Source organism: Nipponia nippon, unplaced genomic scaffold (assembly GCF_047370975.1).
Source record: "Nipponia nippon isolate SJK-2023a ecotype South Korea unplaced genomic scaffold, ASM4737097v1 scaffold_3, whole genome shotgun sequence".
Classification (NCBI taxonomy): domain Eukaryota; kingdom Metazoa; phylum Chordata; class Aves; order Pelecaniformes; family Threskiornithidae; genus Nipponia; species Nipponia nippon.
The window spans coordinates 39,740,855-39,764,465 of NW_028262347.1; the positions used below are offsets into that span (position 1 = coordinate 39,740,855).

Here is a 23,611-nt window from a genome sequence, read left to right on the forward strand (position 1 = left end):
AACTGGGCCCGTTCCTTGATAATAGCAATCACAGCCTATAGATTGCTAGTGCCCAGACCTTGCATGCATGCTGCCCACCCCCAGCTCTCACGCAGGGCTTGTTGGGACCCATGAGCTGTCCCAGCAGAGTCCAGCCATCGTTGCTACTTACAGGACAGAAGAATGTAGGTGCTGCTATATGAAGTACTATAAAAAGCATTATTTCCTAAATCTTTGTGGATAATCAAAACTGCAGTAAATAAACTCTGGAGCATAACAGTTTCCCAGAGGTGGAAGCCATGACCCTCATGGTATAGCTGCAGTGAGCCAATCACAAAGCTCGAAAGGAAAACAAAAATGCTGTGGCAACTGCAGTACCTTCAGGAATGGGAGAAAAGTGTTGAAGAGGCCAGAATGAACTCTACAAGATGCACTGAAACTGCAGTGAGGCCTGATGGTGTCCCAGCTCTCTCTTCTAGATGTAAGTGGATACAGCTAAACTGTAAAATGCATGGTTTCCCACAGAGGAGACATATACCTTCTATAAGGTTATAAATTCATTCAGCCCTGGGACTGCCCGTTATCAGCGTGAGTACCAAGCGCACAGACAGGGCTTCAAAATATCTTAGAGCCAACAGGTTCAGTGAATTACATGTAAAAAGCCCTCTCAGAGTAAGTTAAATAAGTGCTGATTAAAAGCATTAGTTTCCTCAAATCCTTCATGATTTCCTACAGAAGCACAAAGCAGTGACCTCGAAGGCGAGATAGCTTAGTGCAGGATCAGGACATTAAACCAACCAATGTACTCACTACGTTTATATTACCTTTCTGTATATAATTATCATCTAATATATAAAATACCCAACCAATCACAGCAGCCAAACAATACCGTAGTCCCTAGAACATGAAGCATCCTATCTCACCAAAAACCAGACATTAATATTAGCCCCTGTTTTTATATGAATGGATGCAGATCACACGGGCCATTTAAAATCCAATTACTAGCAATGACAACATCCAGATTCATTGCATACAGACTTTTTGGAGCATCTCACGAGCCCATGTGGAACAGTGCCATATTCTTTAGCTGCTTCCCCATAGCGGCACTAGCACTGATTCAGTACTGCATATACTAAAGCAACAAGAGTCCAAGTACAGCTAAAATGGTATAGTTATTTTTGTCATTTAAGACTTTCTACAAATAATATTGTATTCTGATTTCAAATTAAAAAAAAAAATTCTAGTGCCTTGCCATCAGCAGTGCTCATTCCTGCTGCTATCACGGTGAATTGCACTCATGGGAAACACAAGGAAGAGCTAAGTATAGACTAGCATTAAGTACTGATTTAAATTGGTCTTTCCAGCATTAGTGTTTAGACTGTTTATAGTTTGTGTGAGGGCCATCTAAATGATAAGCACTCCCATTAACTGAGACACCAATTATTTCCTGGCATTTCCAGCTTGTGAGAAGTATTAAACCTACGATTAACAATTAAAATAAATTCCTGCGTCTGCTCAGCCTGCAGTACTGGATAGTGTACCTATGAGGGATGATGTAAGATTTCTTTCCATACAGCAGTAATTTACTGCATACAAAAAGATTCAGCATATAGATAAAGTTTTCTTTAATCAGTAAAGCCTAGACAACTCTGGTTTTGTACCTGAAGTGAACAGCTAAGCTACCTCCCATGCTTTGAATCAACTGAATGTATCTCAAAAAGGCATTTCTCACTGCCAAACCAGAACTGACTTCAACTAATTAGTGAATTATATTTCAGGTAATCAAGACAAAGATGTGTTTCTAACTGTGTGTCTCGGGACAAGCAACAAGGCTTGTATTGGAACAGAGCCAGATCACACAGCTTCTAGTAGGATGAGAAGTCTTTTTTTTTTTTTTTAACTTCCTAGCATTGCCACAGTTCATGGCATAGTATCAGTATTCTAAACAGATCTACGAAAACTGGAAATTAAGATGGCGAATTCAAATTGGTCTCCAGATCTAGTGGGAAAGAAACCAAATCATTTGTAGATGTTGCCGTCTGGATTGCACTCCCTGGTTTGTTTTGTTCTGAGATTTCTCTCTACTTTTCTTCGCTTTGTTCTTTACAGCTTCACTTATGAAAAAGAACTGTTGCCATGTCAAAGAAAGTTATGGCTAGGAGATGAAGTTAAATAACTGGGCAACGCACCAGACCCACTTTCAGTACTGCTCAGGCTAGGCTACTGATTCAAAAGTTTGCATGGAGGTCTGCTTCGACCCATAAAAATCAATAGGCTGACTACAGTCCTCCTGGGCTGGCCATGTGTTGCACACTGACTTCATGGGTAGGAACTGCAGTAATGCTGATCCATGTCGGGGTAGTCCCTACCTAGAAAGGCACAGGACAGAGAGAAGAGGAAGAAAGATTCACTCTCCTTAGAATGCAAGGTCCAAGAACAATTTCATCATAGAAACAATCACAGAATCATAGAACAGCCCAGGTTGGAAGGGACCTCAAAAGATCATCTGGTCCAACCTTTCATGGGAAAGGGAGCCTAGATGAGATTATCGAGCACTGTATCCAACTGCATCCTGAAGACCTCCAGTGGTGGGGACTTTACCACATCCCTGGGGAAGTTGTTCCAGTGAATGATTGTTCTCACTGTAAACAAAACTTCTTATACTGAGATGAAGCCTCTCCCGGTGCAACTTGTATCCATTGCCCATGTCTTTTTCCACATGGCTCCTTGTAACGGGAGAGCCTCCATCCTCTTTGTAGCCACCCTTTAAGTACTAGAATCCTGTGATAAGGTTCCCCCCTGAGCATTCTCTTCTCCAGGGAGAAGAGCCTGAACTTCTTCAGTCTTTCCTCACAGGGCAGGTTCTCCAGCCCTTTGATCATCTTCGTGGCCCCCCTTTGGACCCTCTCCAGTCTGTCCACATCTTTCTTGAATTGTGGGGACCAGAACTGGAGACAGCACTCCAGGTGCACCCTGACAAGCACTGAGTAGAGTGGGATGATCCGATCTTTTTGTGCCCCTGCAGATGCAGCCCAGGATCTGATTTGCCTTCATTGCCGCAGTGACACACTGCTTGTTGTGTGTATCTTCAGCTGTTGTCCACCAGGACCCACCCAGGTCCCTTTCAGCAAGGCTGCTCCCCAGCCACACAGATCCTAGCCTGTACTGGGCTCTTTGGTTGTTCCGTCCCAGGTGCAGGACTTTGCATTTGTCTTTGTTAAACTTCATACTTCCTAGCCTACTCTTCCAGCCTGTCCAGGTCTCTCTAAGATGGCTCACCCTTCTGACTTGTCCACCTCACCACCCAGTTTGGTGTCATCAGCAAACGTGGTAACAGTGCTCTTAATCCCATCGTCCAGATCATTTTTGAAGATGCTGAACAGTGTAGGGTCCAGTATTGATCCCTGGTGGACCCCCACTTGTGACAAGCTGCCAGCTTGAGTAAAAAAACATTGATGACCACCCTCTGAGTGTGACCTGTTAGCCAGTTTCCTACCTATCTCACAGGCCACCTATCCGATCTGTATCTGCCAGTTTGTCCAGGAGAAGGCTGTGGGAAACAGCATCAAAACCACTTTATTCCAGCTCCAGATCTGACCGGATACCTATTTGAACAGTACTGAACATAGCTCATACAAAACTTGCTCTGACACTAGCTAGAAAATTGAGTTTTTAGATGCCTAAATCCAAGCCTCAGATATGAATCTACTTGGATCCAGCTATAAAACGCATAAAGCTAGATTATGAAAAAAGACAACATGACATTACACCAAATCAAAGTAATGGCCTCAAAAAATATGCTTTTGAGATTTGATATAAGCCACAACAATTTACTTCTCTTTGTATTTCATATACTCTTCCTTAAAACTTTCACTCTTACTTATCCCACGTTTGGCAACAAACTCTACAGGCCAAGTAGCATGTTATCAGGGTGGTTTGCATATTACCCAGAAAGATGTGACCCTAAGCTGTAGAGAAGGCCACCTTAGTAGTAAGAAAAGAAGATAGAGAAGTTGAATAGGAAGTGCGAACAACTTAAAAGCTTTATCATTATTCTTCAGATTGTTATTGACTACTGATATTTCAGCAGTCCTGAGAACTCACCCTATCAGGGCTTCATTCTATCATGCTCCACACAAACTTTTAAAATACATGTTTCTGACCCCCAAAGCATACAATCAAAGCACTGCAAAATAAGAAAAGGGACCAGACAGACAAGGTTTTCTTTAGTGAGAACATAACAGGGTGGTGCCCATGCCTTAGGCATAGCTTATACCAATCCTGCTCAATTCCAGTATAAGCAGAAGAGCTTCAGCCTAGATTTATGATGAGAACACTAAGTAACAGTAATGAAATAAACATACCAGCTGATTTTTATAACAGCTTCCATTGCAAGAGCAACTGCTACATAATTATGGTTTGACAGAAGAAAGAAATTATGCAAATAACTAGCATCTGCATTACTTATATGAAATATTGTGGGGAGACGGGATGGCATGAGAGTCACTCCTTGATAAATTCTTGTGTAGATATATCACAATTCCCACATAATCTTTAATCCACTTTAACTATGCATACTAATATTGGAAACATTTCCCTAACTGCATTTGGCAACATATTCTGCTATGTCTTGGGATACTCCATGCTTACTGGCTACCTGTAATAGTAGTGTAAATCTAGGTTAATTGTTACCATGGAAGATACTAAGGCATCTTTACAGTTTTCTTTTTATTGCAGAACTATGTCAGGGTATCTTCCCAGCTGCATCTGACACCTATTTTCTGAGACTAAGTCAAACTATGCATATTACTACATGAAGTTCCTTACCTTGCAGGAAGAGAGAGATCAAGAAGTCAGTCCTAGCTTTATAACTTCTAACTTTTAAATCACATTCACGGTAAATCTGTTTCCATGCTAACACTAACCATTCTTTGGCTTTTAATTTTTCTGATCTGTACCTGTATTCCCTGCAAAGCCCAGTACTGTCAGTGCATAACACAGGAGTACAATAACCGCCTATGTGCACACACAAAGGCAAGAAGATGGAAATACAGAGACATTAAATGCTTATGTAGCTTGTAAGTGGCCTTACAAACATGAACAAATATGTGAGTTTAATCTAGCCAGACTTGAGTAAAGCACCTACCAGATTATGGTAAGTAATATAAATGTATCCTTTGGGGATATAAATTTTGTAAATTATCAGCCAAAAAAGGCAGCTGTCTGCTCAGAAAACAGATGCTCTAAATGTCTAGTTTATACTCAGAATAACCTATGTACCTGAAGCTAGGGTCAGATAGACCTCTGTATGAACAACTGCAGTACATCAGATTCTTTTGTGAGTTTATCCTCACTTTCAGTATACCATGTTCTCATGGGCCACTGAGACAGAAAGGATCATCTAAAGAGTCAGCCTGGATTGACATTCGTAATGAACAAAGTTGGTATCCCAAGAAGAGCTAGGACACTTTAAATATAAGAAAGTCTTCAAGGTATTTTGAAGGATGAAAAAGATACGGATCAATCACATGTTAACCAGGCATACTTGGCAATATTCAGCACGGTGCACAGGTAAGCAGAACAAACCCGAAAGAGCCCAAGGTAACATTAGACTGCAGGTCTACCATGGCCACCCCCCCTACCCCAAACTGATAGCACTTCTTATATGGGGAGGGGGGCAAAAGTTTTACTACTTCTTTTGTTTCCCCGAGTATCCTGCTTAATGGAGAGACTGTAAAAGAGATCATACTTAGCAAGAACTACTCTAACCACGCTGTTCTTAATAAGCTGTTGGAAGAAGTAAAAATCATTGATAAGGAAGCAAATGCTTGTTTGAGGATAACAGCAAGAGACACCAATTGGTACAGTACCTGTGCAACATTTTAAAATTTTATTTCAAAGTGTTAGGGCTATCCTGTGCTCTGTATTTCCACTTGTCAGCTTTCTGAGTGCTAATACAGACAGTCCCATCACAGCCAATTTGTGGTATTTCTTGAGATACAAAGGACCAGAATGTTTCGGCAACAGACGCACTACCACTGACACAGTTGCTATGCTGGGGCCACTTAATTTAACACTTCTGGTCTCTTCCCATGTATCCCTTCTTACAGGCCTAAGGCTACCTCTCTCTCTCTCTCTAAAGAGAAAAAATAAAAGTAACAGTTTCCCACTATTTAAAATAAGCACCTATCTACTTCCAGAGATTATACCAGCCAATCTAATTTAGAGTCAGTACCTTAGAAGCAGAACTGCAGGAATAACCAATGACTCTTTAAAAACCTAGATACTGTTTATTTGTAACCAAAGCACTTGGGAAGGGAAGGGAATCAAAACAGTTCATGGTTCATGTGCTTGCTTATCTTCCTGAAGGTTTACATATCTTTGGTTGATTGGGACATCCATAGCTGCTTTAGACAATTTCACAGGACTTGTATCTTGTGGGAATGACAACCCTTTCTTTCCTACTTATACGTGACTCATCATACTGTACCACTTCCAGTTCTCATAATCAAGCCGAGCGCACTCTTTGTACACAAAACCATGGAAAATTGCCAATCCAGAGCAGTCTCTACAATAGCACCTTACAGTTTATTCCAACACAAATAAAGAAATAAAAGTAAATTTAATAAATCCAAACAAAAAACAACCCAGAAGGGAACACTGTTTTTAAATTAATATACACTAACCTTATTCAGTATTGCTCATTGAGAAGAAGACACCACCACAGACACATGGAATTAACCTGAACAGGCTTTCCCCACTATTGACACTAACTTGTTTCATATTCACTCCCAGAAACCAGACAGACTATTTTCCTTTTTCACCAACTCTTGCTTCTATTACCACAGGGCTTTTAAACCTAGTTCTGAAAATGTGTGCTTTATTTTCTGAGAAAGGTGTGAAACTGGTATGCAGCTAGTAATTCTCAGAAAAGCTATTGTACACATAAAAGAAAGAAATATTACCTGTTCACATTAGCATCATTGGATCATCATGAACAGAGTGATTGCTTATAACACAAGCCAGGCACAAGGAGGGAGATGGTTTGTTTCCAAGCGCAGTTTATCCAGGTTCAACAGTTTTATTTGGCCTACCCTTTTACCACCAGAGGCAGAGGCAGCCAAAACTATTCCGGCCACTTGAAGGCAAAAGAGGGAGTAGAAAACCAGGAGGAGACTACAGGTTGTTCCTCCTACGTGGCTGAGAAGTAACTGGTGCACTCTGAGGGTTTCGGTGCACTGAAGTGCCTCGTCAAGAGACTTGCTATGCATGTCCTGTAAACATTCTTGGCAGATCCCAGACATTATTTTTGCTCCAAGAAGAAGCAGCCCAGAACAATACACATTTCAACACTGGCAAGCACAGTCCTATAAATTCAGGCAGTGAGCAGCTTCCTCCCTGCCCCCCCCCCCTTTTTTTTTTTTAAACTGGCTGGAGGGAAAAAAAACCTGCAAGATAGATTAACTTTTTTAAAGAATCCAATCCTTATCATCATCATCTGTTTCTGGTTTAGTTAACAAGCTACATTACTTTGACCAGTTGCTTCCAGATTCTCTCTCAAAATGTCTCCTTAGAAACATCAGTTACTGCCTTTTAGGAAAGGCAACAGACACTCCAAGGAACTAAAATTCACGCAGTGTTACTACCTACAAACAGAGTAACTTAGTCCTTTGTCTCTTTGAGAAACATGTTCTGGTGGCCTTTGTTTCCTCTTGGATTTTGAGATCAGCCTCATGCAATTGTGTATCAAAGCAAGCTTTGTACTTTAACCTACTTTAGGTCCACCACGATTAGGAAATACGCTTTGTCGGAAACAGCCAAGTTGCACATTGCTAGAAGCGCATACTGGGGAAGTTATCACTCTGTGCCTACCCTATTCCTAGACTTTTCTCTAGCTATTCTTGGAAAAAAGAATACTGGACCAGACCGGACTTTTGAGCTGACACAGTAGGACTGTGTTTCTTATTGAGAATATGGTTTGCTTTTGTTTTAGCTTTAGGATAAATATTATTTTTTCAGATCTGCTCAAGCTCTCTTTAAATGCCCCAGGTAACTGCAAGAGCCATGGATGTAGAACACATTGGCTAGGAACAAACAGGAAATGCAACTCAACTGTCCTAAATCCACTGTGAGCTCAGCATGTTACACAGCAGCTACAGTCACTTAATTAAGTAAGCCCAACTGCCATGGACTGACCTTTCCCATAACAACAAGTAAGCCCTAGATATCAAACTGCAGAATCATCTGCTTAGAAGCATCCTCTAGCCTCTTCCTCACATCTGAACCACTGCATAGATTGTAAGAGTTACTGTGCCAGAAGTGGAGCACTTTACAGGGAGGGTAATCTCTCAGCTGGGAGGGAAAGAGAGCTACAGTCAGCCCTATGCATTATTTGTTTCCATCTCCAGTAGCTACCTAATTCATAAAAAGTTCAGAAAGCAGAACTAGCAATCGTGCACACCTGGCTTTCATTCAAAGGGAAAAAAAAACCAGCCTTAAAAAATCTAGATCTCTCTTCTATGCATAATCATGCATAGAACAACTGCCTAAGGAACAAATGCTTCGGGTTAGAAGTCACATCTTGCCTATCAATTAATTTATTATAAGTAGGTCTCCATTTGTACTTATGTGAACTAGCTGAACACAATATGCCATACCATAGCTACTACATACTGTGAAGCTTTAATTAGGCAGCCCTGAGAATCAGCAACACTGGTAGCTCCAAGGATCTACAGCCAGAGGTCCTAGGCAGAAAGGGCATCCAGAAGGGATGCAAGGTGCACCACTGCTCTTCTTTTGTGGGGCATGAATAAAAAGCTACTAGAAACACTTTTCTACTAAAAAGCCTCATCTCCTGAAGTGGGGTAGGAGGGATGTGTTACTGTGCTCTCCTCAAATAAGAGGAGAACGCAGACAGATTGACAATCTGGGTAAGGCACAGGCATAGGATAAGAGTTTTATTTCTTTTTAAGTACGTCTGTGATTAAATTTTTTTTTTAAATTAACAACGTTATACTAAAAGGGCAATTGAACCCACATCACTGATCATTAACATCAATATTCACCCAATTTTCCCTGTTCCTAGGGAAATATAGGCCCTGTAGCACAACGCAAAGACCAGCAAATGTAGGCTGTGACAGGCTAATAAACAGACCTAATCTGGTGGTAGAAGACCCTTAATTGAAGGCCATCTCTTGATTAATGGTTATGCTTTCTCTTTTTTTTTTCCTTTATTGGAGAATCTCTTTCTTTTCCTGTGCTACCCTACAGCATCTGAAAAACAGCAGTCTGAGGAAGTGAATACTTATTTAGGACCAGTGTAAGACAACACTTAGTTACATATAAAAAATAACTTGAAGTAAGAGTACAGGTTTAATTTGTCCTTTGCGATCAGCAGACCATAGAGTTAAACTATCAGTATAGTTATGAGCTATACAAAGGATCACAAGCCATGTTTCAAGATCACACCTCTTATTTACATGGCCAAAAATTTAAGTACAATGCTCCAAAAAGCAGTATCCTACAAGAAGCGAGGGGAGAAAACCCAGCAATTTATCTGTCCACTGTGCAACATTCTTAGCATCCTGAGCTCTACGTTTTTGTGTCTGGTTGGTTTTTTTAAAAAACATCTTATACATACATACTTTCTCAACATCAGCTAAAGGATATGGAGATAGGCAAGAATCAAACTGCACCCACCAGCTGCAATTGTTGATTCCATGTTACACAGGCTCCCTAGCATTGCTGACTTCACTGGTGTGAATTACTATATCCAGTTGTCAATTCCGTCTACTTCTAAACAAACATGGGAAGCTGCAAAATCCTGCTGAGGGAAAACAGGATGGCTGCAGGCTTAAGGCCTTTACTGCTCTGAAGAAAAGTTTGACAAGTATATGCTGTAACTAGACAACTACAAAGCAAGGGTTAGAGAGGAGGCAAGAGGGGAGATATTCTTCCCACAACACTGGTTTTAAATAAATGCTTCTCACAGGAACAGTGGGCTATTTCTAAATAGATCAGATCTTCCCATTTCAAAGTTACAACATAAAGATTCCAGTACTAGATAACAGTTTTTATATAAGAAGTGTTTGATCTATGTTGCTAGGATAAGTTCCTTTCAAACAACTGTTCGAAAATCTTTTTTTTAGGCTAGGACAGGAATCTCTGATATGGCAGGTTTCAGAGAAAAAAAATTCCCACAAGATTTTCTGTGAGAACTGTATTTAAGTTTCATTTGTGTGTATGCATGCACATATGTAAAAGAAAACTGCACAACACATACAAATACATACACACACTTTCATTATTATTTTTAGGTGTAGGAGATAGCACAGAAGGCAAGACAAAGATGATTGACCAATTCACAGGAAGCATAGAGAAGAAAAGATTTAAGCAAATTCTTTTACTTTCACTGTAAGAGAATAGGAACATGCTCAGTCAGTGACTGCATCTCTAAGAGTAACATCTTAACATATCAATCTTTTAAACATCTGACACCGACCAACATACGTACTTTTAATAAATTACTTGCATAAAAAGCATAGCCATACCGACAGGAAAGCAATGTTAAGTCATGTAATCATCAGGCAAAATCTTAGTACTTGGCTACTGGAAGACTCATTGCACACGAACTACCTGTGTCACATTACAATAGTCAAACTACTATTGCAGAAGGCAGAAGTGCTATGGCTTTTTTCCTATAAGTAGACATACACAGTATTCACATTTAAACTAGTTCTGGTAATTAAATTGCTAGGGGATGCAGTCAGATGAAACATGAAACTACGTTTCAACATTCAACAGCAAAGCTCAGTTGAAAGCTGAAGATTTTTAAAAATACAGGCTAATACTCCTTATTTTTAAAGTCATGGTTTATCCTTGACTAGATAAACCCTGAAGGAGCCAGTCCTCTCCCTCCTCTGTTTTTCTCCCTTCGCATCACAGTGACTCACATAATATGCTGCAAATAGAGTTTACAAGGCTGTTAAGATCAAGCCCATCCATGAACCCAAACACTCTTTCAACAAAATGAACATATAAACCTACTTAGAATCTTGTAAACATACATTTATATGCCACAAGTACTGATGAAGACTAGTGCGAAGATGGTTATGAAGGAAAAGACCAAAGAGAGCAAGTGGCATGTAAGGGGAAAAAAATTTCAGAAGAGAAGCAGGCAAGAATGGGTAAAAATTTAACATTCGCTGTAAGTTTTAGAATGCCCATTTTAAAATGAAACTCTGGACTTGAGCCAAGTGACTTTAGTGTGCTTTACACGAGGCCCTCAGAGTGGGAAATGTCTCATTCATTCTTGTTTCTAAAATTGAACATTGAAAATTTCAATGCTTATATTATCTACACAGGCCATGCTTGCACAATGAGCCTGTAATTCACAGTACTAAGGAAATTTGTGGGGTGGGAGATGAGGAGGAGAGAAGGGAAGGGGAGACATCAATGACTGGGGACAGGAGGAAAGCCATCTGCAGCAGTCATTCAAATGAAACAAACAGAAGGTAACACTCTCCCAAACAAACATACCTCATATCATATAATCACAGAAAAAATAACCGCAATATTCTCTTTAAAGACATCACATTCCCTGCGGATTTCTCTAGACAATTTGTTTGTTTCCAAGACAAAAAAAAAGTCTTCTTTATCAGCTTTTTTTTTCTTCCTTCTTTTTAAATACACTAGTACTTGCATTTAGTTTATACAAACATTTAATAATGGGATACAGAGAAACTTATCTCAAAGTACACTGGGATATGTATGACCCCCTCATTTTATTTTTGTACAGTGCCAGGATGCCTGAAACTAACCTGATAGTTAGAGTAGAGTATCTACTCCAGTAGAGTATCAACATTTTATGGATACATATTTCAGTTTTGTTCTGTCCAGCAGCAAAACTTGTTTTCTAGTACTTTACACGAAGTAAAAGCATCCAGAATATAAGTGTTTCTAATGTAAATTCAATAAAATTTTCAGTGCATTTTACTATTGATGGTAGTGACCCAGGCTCCTTCCATACTGTATCACAAGCGATGTCTGAAAATAAGTTCCGATTTTTCCCCAGGTAGACATCATTTTTCAGCTACATACACAGATTATCAATATATAGACTAGACAAGCACAATACCTGGTCTTATATTATTAAATATTTTCACTGGAGTGCAATGAACATGAAGTTAGCACTCCCCTGTTCAATAGCCTCTTGTAAATGCCTAAAAGTATCAATCACGCTGTATCAGAACAGTCAGGAGATTTAAGTTGATCCCTGGCATATCTTGGGCACAGGTGCCACTGATGTTTGTGCAGAATGATGTCAGGGACAGGTTAATTGCCTAGGTTCTCCATTAACCCTATTACCAGGCAAGCACACACTTCCCACTGCAGTACTGAATCCTAATACCTAATGAGCCCTTTTGCTGAAGTCACAGCTGCTTATCAGATGGAAACCTGAGCATGCGCCATTCCCTTCTGTTTTCCGAGGAGGGAAACCCATGAATGCAGGCAAGAAGGAGACATAATGAGCTCCAAGAGGCACCTCTGAGCCACTGAGAAACCTGGCCTGCTGAGTACACCTTTCCTGTAGGACATAGCAGCCTCTATGCACACAGCCATGGGGAACTCCTGCATGAACTTTAAAAAGCAAACCAACCAACCAAACACGCACGCACGCACACACACACCCTGCATGCTTCAGCCTCTCTGTTATAGAGCAGGAACAGCAGAATGCTAGTAAGTGAGATTTTCTTTTTTTTGATGGACTAGTGAAAGTTAGCAAAGTGCTTAAGATTAACGGATGGAATGTGCCAGTTCAAGGGCAACAGAGAGCGCAATTGAATAGTAAGCAGCAGAATAGGATGATTAAACTACATAGTTCTCAGCTAAAAATGCTTTCAAGACAGCTCTTTTGCAAAAAGCTATTTCTGAAAATTTCTAATGAAACCACAATAAAATCTGGTCACTCTGTTTTGTTTTGCTTTTTGTCTCTCCAGTGACAGAATCTGCCAAAGAGATGTTAATCTATTACGTCCACTTGGAAGCTCATCACTAGGTAAAGACAGAGGTACTTTAACCATACTCAACTTTTTGCTCAGTGAGCAGGATCTGGCTTAAGGATGATGTTTACAACTGTTCCAATTTGACTGGAATTCTAAAAATGCAGAGTGGCCTCCAGAAAAGCTAGATCTAAACTGAGCTGTAATTGGCATGCTATAACTTTATCTGAATCCAGAGTGTATCCGAAAAGCATGTTTTGAAGAGTGTGGATCTACTACAAAAGCCACTCAGCTCTTTCAGTGTTTCTTGCCTTTATTCCCCTAAGGCGGTCATCAGGCCTATCTATTAGAATTCCTTCCCACCACCCTCATTTTCTTTCCAAAGAAGAATAACAGCACAGTATCTTGAACAGTGAAAAGCCACAGATCATACACATAGGTAAAATATTTTCTTTTTGATAATGCACACTGTACGATTTGCTTGCTGAAGAGTCAGTCTGTTTTTCACTGGGGTGGCATTAGTCAGGACAGGTTAATATGATTACACCAGGTCCCATTCTCCAGACTGACACAGCTCTGCAACCTCCTCTATTATTATACAGTGCATATATTGTACTAAGGTTGGATATTGTACATATCAGAAAACAGAGTTCCTGCCAAAGATTTTTAGGAACTTATTCAACAACACATCTGAAACAATATAAAAGAATCAAGGTGTTTTCTGCGCCATTACACATCTCTGCCTACCTGCTTATAAGACCATACCAGGTCTCTCAAACACACAAATTGCCTACAAATCTTGAGGTATTTGAGGTTACCTACTAAATTAGACCAATCAGATAACACTCAGTTTTGTCAGCCAATGGGCTATATCTTTTTAAGCTCCCTTCTCCCCTCATTTAAGGATAATAGCTTAGCAGATGAGACACATAATTAAATACCATAGCTTCCAAATGACTGAATAGGCCATTCCCAGTCTAGAACACATTCTTCCCAGTAATTTGGCAGAGGTGTTCCCAGTAATCTGGCAGAGGTGTTCCCAGTAATCTGGCAGAGGAGCAGTGAATTTTCATATAGTGATGTAAATCACCACCAAACAGATCAGGTGTCTTTTAGTTTGTTTTCCAGTGAGGCTCTTGGTACTGGTTCTGTTGTGTACATTGCTGTTACAGTCTACATACATCAAATAAACACACTTTGTAAATCTCACCTCAAATTTATCCATGAAAAATCATACTTGACTACTTGCTTTTTATGCAGAAACGACTGGTTTAGTGGGAGAGAGGAAAGCATTCTGTTTCTTCAGCCTTGACTTTAGCAAGGCCTTCAACAGAACCACAGAATCAGTTGAAGGGACCTCTGGAGGTCACCCGGTCCACCCTCCCCGCTCAAGCAGGGCCACCTACAAAAGGTTGCCCAGGACTGTGTCCAAATGGCTTTTGAATATCTCTAAGGATGGAGACTTCCCAACCTTCCTGAGCAGGCTATTCCAGTGCTCAGGCACCCTCACAGTATCTTTGTAAACAAACTGGGAACATATGGATTAGAGGAGTAGACTATGGTGAGGTCAGAAGATGGCTGGACTGAGCAATTGGTGGTTCAAGTGACAGCAAATTATTAGCGGCATTCCTCAAGGGTCAATACTGAAGCTGATACTGTTTAACATCTTCATTAGGGCCAGGGCTGCCATTCAGAGGGGCCTTGACAGCCTGAATGAATTTGTCAACAGAAAACTTGTCAAGTTTGACAAAGGCAAATGCAAAGTCCTGAACCTGGAATGGAAGAACCCCATATTGGGATTATCAGCGCAAGAAGATAACCCCATGCTTGTACAGGCTGCAGACTGGCTAGGTTGCAGCTCTGGAACCTAGGGGTTGCAGGGTGTGGGAGGAATGTCCAGGTGGACAAGATAAGTGTGAGTCAGTAGCGTTCTCTCGCAGCAGAAAAGGCAACCTGTATGCTGGGCTGCATCAGCAAGAACATAAGAGAGCAGCTTGAGGAAAATTATTATTCCTCTCCACTCAACATTAGTAAAGCTACCTGGCGCATGTGAGGCTTCTGACACAAAGAGTGTTTAGATATTTCTGTTAAAGAACTACTTGCAATCACTTTCTGAAGTGGTAATACACAGGTCCCTATCACCCTCCGCATTTGGGCTTTTAAGAGTGGATTCTATACCCTCGCAGAGCTCCGGGTCTACACAGGCCAAACAAAAGTCAAGCCTTTACTTCACATTCTTCATAATCCAAGTCTAGATGGCAGTATATAATACTAGATTATTAGATAAAATTAGAGTAAAACCTAGATTACATTTAAGAATAACATAGGATCAATAGCCATTCATGGTAACAGTAAAATTATGTCTGGTGGCTTTATAGCCATCATTTTGATCCATAGGATTTTGTATTCATCATCAAGAATTTCCATATCAAGAATGTCAACAGCTCAATAGAAAACTTACTATGTCACATTGATCTCAGTTTTATAATATTTAAATTAATTTCTGTTTCTCATCATCAATAAGTACATTTTGCTATTATGGTTTAGCTAATCGGTAGTGGGACAACACTAGTAAACCCATACAAGTAAGCGCACATACATTCTTGTTTGTGTCAGCTTAACTGAGAAAAGAGGAATAGAACTTCAGCCCGTTAACCAAAATTGAATCTTCATTTTCACTGAAATTATATAATCACTGTTGTCACAAAACTTTCTTGGGGGGGGGGGGGAGACCCCAATTCAGTACTATACCATATTTCAGAGGACTCCAAAGGCACATTTCTTAACAAAAGTAGAAATCTCTCAACATTTAGAAAAAAATAAGAAAGAAGCATGGAACATTTTTTACTGCCATTCTGCTTTATATGGTACTGAGAAAGTTTCCACTGCTCACGTATTCCATTCAGAGGAATACTGCAGGCATGCAGGATATTAAAAAAAAAAAAAAAAAGCGTTAAGCGATCACTTTTTTGTGAATCATGACATGTAGCTGGCAGAACAAGGGAGAGCCCACGTAATTCTCTTTTCTTGCACAGTTTGGCAAAGCAGAAGGCAATATAGTAAAATCTGAATGACGTTTCAAAGCACTGCTCACTCACAATCAAGAGATGATGCATTTCCTGTTTTCATGCTGATGGAACTCAGACAAGTTGACCACTTCATGTTATCAACTTTCAGATGTCTAGATATGTAAAAGCCAAAATTTCAATCTCTCAGATTGGATGAAAGGTTTTGTCCTGCCTGCACGAAGATAAGCCAAGAGAGTTGATGCCAGAAAAGTCAGCATCTAGTCCTATCATTAAAATGTTAGCTAAGTCCCCTCAAGGTAGGGAAATGAGGATGGGGATAATTGGTAGTTTGTACTGGAGGGAACCGTACTTAAAGGGACTAGCCTTCTCTTGTGTGGATGAAAAACACAAACCAATATGATTCTGCCTTTGATGAAACCAAGAATGCAACTTAAATAAACTAGACAAGGAATCTTAAAGTTGAGTCTTCCCACAATGAGACTTCCTAAAAAAAAAAAAAGAAGAGTGCAGGCATGCACAGAGACAAGATCGCATATCCATAGCAGCATGACAGCTGTTTGATATCTCCCTGAAACAGAACCCTCTTCTCAACTAAAAGTTACACCCCAGACAAATACAAGTATAATTAAAAAATTTGAAGACACACATGGTAACACGAGGAAGGAGCTACGAAAAGAAACTACTAGCATTCTTCATGATTATCTACCCAGAAAGATATAGATTTATTGTTGTTTTTTTGTTGTTTTTTTTTTTAACACAAGCATAGATTTGATAATAGATGCTACAACTGCCTCCTTCCAGTGGTATGAAATGGGATTAGAGGAACAGATGATGTTTCTGAAGAACGAACTTCTCTGAAGAATGAACTTCTCTATCTAGTTTTATACCTCCTATCTTAGTGATTTAATTTTCAAAATTGAAATCTACTTAAGTATTTTTTTTTGCTTAAAACTAGACAGATGTACATTAAAGTATTTATATGCTAATAAACACTAAACTTTCTAATCTCTTTAAACAAATTAAAAAATCCCTTTTTCTCCTATAAATTTATTGTAAGAAAGTATCAATCACAGAGAGACAAATTAAAATATCTGTGTAAGGACAGAAAGGTGATTATTGACTGAGGTATATTTTCCTGTAGGATTTGCGACTGAAATCCCATTCTTCATTTAAAACGCAGGGCCTTGTATCAGTATGGAATTCGAAATCCTTTTTCTAGTCAGTCCAGATTTACTGGAATAATAGGTAAAGCCAAAAGAGAAGGTATTTTTAACATACCCACAAGTTGGAAAACACACACTCCTATTACAGCCCCACCTAGAATGGGCACTTGGCAAACGGGGTACCACGCGTTTTAAGCTCTTTAAAGGACAGCCCTGTTACTGAAATTGCCACTCAGGAGGTGCTGGGAGAACTTCTACCCTAGCTGAAGCGTCATACGTGTCATCAGAGTTTGTTATTCACGCTTAAGCAAGAGGAAAAGGAAACTTCACAGAGATTTAAGCAGAGAGGCACCCGCCACTTGCGATTAGAGCAGCCCCGCCGCCAGCCAGCACGAAACGCCACCGCAAGGCCACTTTTACCCACGTTTGTCCCAATTTAAATAAAATACAAAGACTTCGCTCCCCCCCTCAGCCCTTACCTTCCACCGAGCGCCCGATGCTGTGCAAATGGGTGAGGGAGGGGTACGCGGCATGAATCCCCTTCAGGTATGCCTCCAGCTCCTCGGCGTGGTGGTACTTGAAATCCAGCGCAGCCGCCAGAGAAACCAGGCAGAAGATGCCCACCACGTCCTGGAAAGAAAGAGATGAACCAAACAGCCGCGGGGAACGGCGGGCTTGCCGCTGCCCCCGGCTCTGCCGCCGCCGAACGGCGGCGGCAGAGCCGGGGGCAGCGGCAAGCCCGCGGAGGGAGCCCTCCCGCCTCAGCCCGACTCCCCTCACAGGGAGCCCTCCCGCCTCCGCCGGTCTCCCCTCACCAGCAGCAGGTGCCTTCCCCCTCCACCCACAACCGCCGCTCCTACCCCTGCTATCGCCCGCATGGTGCCGCCGCTCTTCCACAACTGAAGCCCCAAACGCCCGGGGCGGGGGCCGCCATCCCCCGTCGCCGGCCTCGCCCTACCCCTGACTGACGCGGGCTTCATCCACTCAGCTCCCCCCGGCCCGCCCAAGGGGCAGAGGGGGACACACGCACACCCCTCCCCTTCTCCCCTCCCTCCTTCCCGCCTCGCCAGCTCTCACCTGTGCGCGACACCGCTCCTCTCAGCGCGGCGGCGGAGTCCTCCCCGCTGTCCTCGGCAGCCCCTCGGGGTGAAACCGACCCTCCTCCTCCTCCTCCTCCTCGTAGGTTGAGAGGAGGGAAGGGGCTCGAACATACGGCTGGCGGCCGGCTTCATGTCGTCGCGGACCCGCTGGCTGGCCCTGCTGCTGGGAGGTGTCCTGAGGAAACAGCGCGGCCACGGTTTGGCGAGTCCCTGCTGGTTTTACCTCATTTTTCTTCTCGGGAGTGGGGTGAGGTGTGACTGGAGTGGAAAAAAAAGGGGGCGCAAAAGTTCACGTTTTGACTTTTGGTGATTGTTTTGATTCACAAGAAGGGTTGTTTAAAACAAAACTATTTTTTTCCTTTTTTTTTTTCCTTTTATCTCTCTCTTTTTTTTTTCTTTTTTCTTTTTTTTTTTCCTAACAGGAGGTGTGACAGCTGCCTGGCTCCGGCTGGCGTGCGCCGTTCATACCACTGCTCTTCCTCAGCGCCTGTGTGGTCCTGGAGTGCGATCAGGGTGTCAGCACCTGGGGCCCGGAGACAAAACCAGCTGCATGCAGAGGGACTCTTGGGAGAATTTAGCTGCCCAAATCTAGCAAAATCTCTGCCTAGTGGTTTATTTTTTTATCCAGATGAGTTTTTAATAGGGTTGTATTCACTTACTGAAAGGACCGGATTATATCTACAGAATTAAATGCTTTTCTTGGTTTTGCACTAACCACGTTGCCTTGGGGATATCCTAGTCTTGGGATTCACCACAAAGACTTTTTCATCACCTTTTGTTATCTTTAAGATTGAAAAGGGCTAAGAAAAAAAAAGTGAAGCTGGCCTACAGCAACAAGAATTAGGATAGCATCTACATTTCTTTTAAAATATGATGTGGATATAGCTGAGTGTTAGAATACAACTATTTGTAAATTCTGGATAATTTTTCTGAGAAAGAAAAATGGCAGCTTTCACTATAACCAGCAGCAGGATTTCATCCGCCTTCTTCTGAAATTTGCTATACTGGACAATGTCAGAAAAAGGATATTGAAGGAAATGAATGTATGACTCAACCCCAAATAACAAGTCCTGCATTCCGAATAGAAGACACTGTATTTAATAAAAAGTTCTTGTTAAATAAAAATTTACCATTAAATTAAAAGGTACCATATTTTCTTACCCCAAAGCTTTAAGAAAAAAAACAAAACTGTATTTTAATGCAAGTATGTGTAGGATCAAAATGTACGTGAAACATGTACCTCTAAAAATGGTGGTAAGATATCTACGTTCAGACCCCTCAAGTAGTCTTAGTTCATGGGAGGGACTTACATATCACATATGACAAGGGATGTATGAATGTACAAGGCTACTCAATTAAAGAGAGATATGTAATATTAGGCTTCTGTTGAATAATAGTAATGTTCCTTCTAGCATGGCATTTTGGGGAGAGGACAGCCCCAGAGCCTTTCTCCCGTACTCCAACTCCACTATATTTTAACTCTTATAACTTGGCAAGACCTCCTCTCACCTATCACAAAAGAAAATTCTTCCAAGATCTAAATATGGATGTCTTCTACCTTCTTTATTAAAAAAAAAAAAAAAGGCTAACAGTTGGTTAGAGTTACCTGCATTTGCCACATGGAATGGGAGCGAAACTGTGGGGTTACACTGCAAACATGTCCGCAGAGAAGCAGGAGGCAGGAGTCAAGTATGTGAGCTTCACATTTGCATTTGTGAGGCTTGAATATATATATATATTTATAGGCTCCTTTAAAGATGATCTTGAGACACCACTTGAGTAAGCAGGGAAGAAAATATACTCAGGTGGTAATCCAGCTCATACATGCTTGGAAACTGTCCCAAGATAATCACATGAAATCAGAGAACTATGACTCCAAGACAGAGTAGGGTGTTGGCAACATGGTAAAAATCACGGGGGCCTGTAAAGACTTAATCTCAGTGAAATGGCTAAAATCACCTTTGATACTAGGTAATCAGACAGCCTTATCTTCTTTGGAAATTACGCCACCCTTTCATGTAGCCAGCATAGTCATGGCTAAATGAGAGCATTACCGTCTTTAGGAATGCTCAAAATGATAGATTGTTTCCATGCCAGGTGCTTGCAAGTTAAGACAAGTCAGCCTCTTTGGCAATATTTGAGTTACATGTGACAGAACCAAACTCTCTTATTTCCCCCCCCCCCCCCCCCCAGCTTGCACAAAACCCAAAGATACCTGTTGCTCTTGAATCACTTTTCAGAAGGTCAGTATAAACCAACCTGGGCAAACAATATTCTGGTATACGCAGCTGTGGGTAAAAGTCAGTACCAAAGACCAAATCCTGTATGAAATTAAGTCAGCGATAAATCTCCCATTGGCATCAGTAGTTCAAAATCAGGGAAACCGATTGCAGTTACCGTTCTCAGCACTGCGGTGGACGATGACCCCTATGAGGAAGCGAGATAAAGAGAGAAGTCCTATTGCTGTAAACAGCATGAACTGTTCTCCTCCTAGCGACGTTCGGGTTCGTCCACTCAAAAGTATTCAACTGTAGGGGAAACAGGGCAAATTTTGACGTGACATTCTCACCCGTGGATGTCAGCAGAGTGGCTTGGGAGGATACCGGGGTGGTGTAATGATGTGAGTAGCTGTGTTGCCCTCTAGTGACAGGTAAAGCAAATCCTAGCACAAGCAACGGGTACGAAAAACTTCTTCACGCAATAGTTAGGTAGCACCGTAAGACTGACACGTCACAGACACACAGTTAAGACAGGTCTCAGGAGTAAAAAGATCTCCCTGGAAGCTTTTGTGATTTTGGAGAGCCATTCACAGAGCCGATCTTGGAATTTGAAATCTTACTCAGTGTTTTGTCATCTTTCGTGCAGGATTTCTGCGTTTTCCAAAGATTAGTAAGAAAAAAATTAGTGTCCCACATCATAGCTGAAACTTCAAAATATTTTTGGCGAGACATACAAAGAGGTCACTGACAAGGATTAAATTTCTTTTAAGGATCACCGCTGCTATTAAAACTTTCTTATTTGAAATCATGTCCTAGGCATACAGACTACAGCTTCATGTTCGTCGCACCGATGTAACACCAAGGACCTGACAATCAGATTTCTGGTGTGGGAAAAACACGACATAGAGGCTTTCTCCGATGAGATGGACCGGACAAGTGAGTTCAGTACAAGTGACGACACAGACACATGGATTTGACAGGACAGCACAGCCCTGGATTAGCATAAACCCAGATACCAATCACCTGAATAAACTGCAATGAAACCATTCTGGTGTATAATACCCACACTGACGAATTAACAGGCTGATATTAGTATGGCGAAAGATGGATTCCCTGCACGAAAGTCACAAAAGCACCAGAAATCGGTAGTTGTCTCTACCACGCAGGCAATTCTCAGCTGAGGTTTGCGTACTTGGTTCATAAATCTCCTCGCCTCCATCCCAGCACAAGGATTGCCCCCAGAGAAGAACGGGATGCCCTGCTGTGCCTGGTAATCTGCAATTAGAAAATGATCCCGAGGGGGACTAGTAGCAGCTGGTATAGTTTAGAGCTGTCCAGACAAGCACTGAATTAGCTGGAGGATCTGGAACCACAACTAGCTGCCTGACAAGCCTCTCACTCATCCCATCTTGCAAACAGCAAAATCTGCATACAGCAGAGATTTTGAGCTACCGTATGACAACACATTGTCATGTGCTATGGTGGAACAGGTCACTTCTGCTCCACAGGGGTTTGAAGCGTGGGAACATGATCTCGTTCAAGACAAACGTCTTCAGTGTTGTGTGTTGGGTATTGTAATACAATGGTAAAAAGTTCCGGTTTTATCTTTCTCCTCTTAAATTGGCTTATAATTGCTCTTTCAGTAGTTCACACAGAATTAGATGTAATTTGAAAATAAATTATCTCTGGAAAGGCAGAACTTAATTTTGCACCTGTGGCATACTGGGTCCCTGGGTAGGTAAGAGCACAGGACTAAGAATGGGGAAAGCCAGGAAGGTTTGGTGGGAAGTTCAGTGGGCTGGGGACGAATGGATTTCAGGGAAGTAAATGGGAAGAAGGAAGGTGAGGAATGTCCACAGAGGTTTTGAGGAGGTGGGAGGACTGGAGGCTGGGGAGAAGAGGCTGGAAGGTGGTAAGGGTTATGGATACTGTTGTTGGGGAAAAGCAATTGAGAAGATTCAAGGTGGGATGGGGGTTCATGTGGAAAAGGACTGAGAGTAGTCTTTCTGCTCACTAACATCTTGCTAATCTGACCCCAGGATAACAAAATTTGAGGGATTTAAGATGTTGACGTAGTATCTTGTCAGGTCTGCTAATTTGTATATGAAATGCATTGCTGTTAATACCATGGAAATTACAGAGATTCTTCATAGCTGATTTCTTGTTGATATTAAGCAATACTTTTGCGTAATCTCAAATTGGTCCCAAGAACTGGACTGATTTCAACTTTTCAACATTTGGAAAATTCGTCAAGTTTTGGAATAGCTTTTTGCCACTTTTGCTAATTACCTTCAGATCAAAATATCTTCCTAATTGCCATTGTCAAGAACAATGCAGCACTCTTACTCACAACGATGGCTAGTCTGTCTCCTTAAACAAAATTCCTCCAGGACACTTAACATACCTGTTTTAAGTAAACAATGGTGCCATTTCCTGAACAAGAAATTAAGACATTTTTTGAAAACTTCTTTGTGTAATAAAACAATCCTCTATTTCTCTGCACTGATTTATGCATAATGGCCTCTACACAGACAACCAAGTAAACAGTATGTGCTGAAATCTATAAGTGAAAAGTACAGATTCTGATGTTTTGAACTAACCTTTTTCTTTTGGGAGAGAAAGGAAAAGGGAGCTTTCTACATATACAATATCTATTAATTTGCTGGTCAGCAGTTTAAAAATGAATGTTTAGTGGTGCAGTAAACAAATATGCCACTTGCTTGACCTTACTGAAAGCAGCTGGCTTAATTCTTGGATTAATCTCTACTGGCTGTGTACTGGTTGGACTGTCATTTATTAAAGCATATGGCTCTGTGAAGGTTCCATCTCTCTGAAGATACGGGTAGGTTTTGTGGCCAGCTTAAACCAACCTAAAACTGAGCTGTCCCTGAGGGAGGCATCCTTGCACCCAACCCTGCTGCCTCCTTTTTGCCAGTGTGAGCACTCAAGCAGCCATGTTGTCAGTCGGATCAGGGAACTGGTGCATCCAGAAGCTAACCCAAACACACACACAATCCAAAACAATCTCTTCATTTTCACCTGGCTCAGCTCCCTGGTCCAGCCTGTACAAGCACTGGCCTTGGCTGAAGGCGCAGAAGGGCTAGATGGCCCATGGAGGGT

The 23,611-nt window shown here is 41.4% G+C and overlaps 1 protein-coding gene across 1 annotated transcript in view; it reads right to left on the reverse strand.

Moving 5' to 3' along the window:
* CPM (carboxypeptidase M) overlaps positions 1 to 18,152 on the reverse strand; it is a 32,365-nt gene extending 14,213 nt beyond the window's left edge. Inside the window, exons 1-2 of the mRNA XM_087767927.1 lie at positions 18,033 to 18,152; positions 17,652 to 17,802 (exon numbers count right to left, since the gene is read on the reverse strand). Of these exons, the coding sequence (XP_087624053.1) occupies positions 17,652 to 17,802; positions 18,033 to 18,152 (271 nt within the window). The remainder of the gene's footprint in view (positions 1 to 17,651; positions 17,803 to 18,032) is intronic.
* Between the last annotated feature and the right edge of the window lie 5,459 nt (positions 18,153 to 23,611).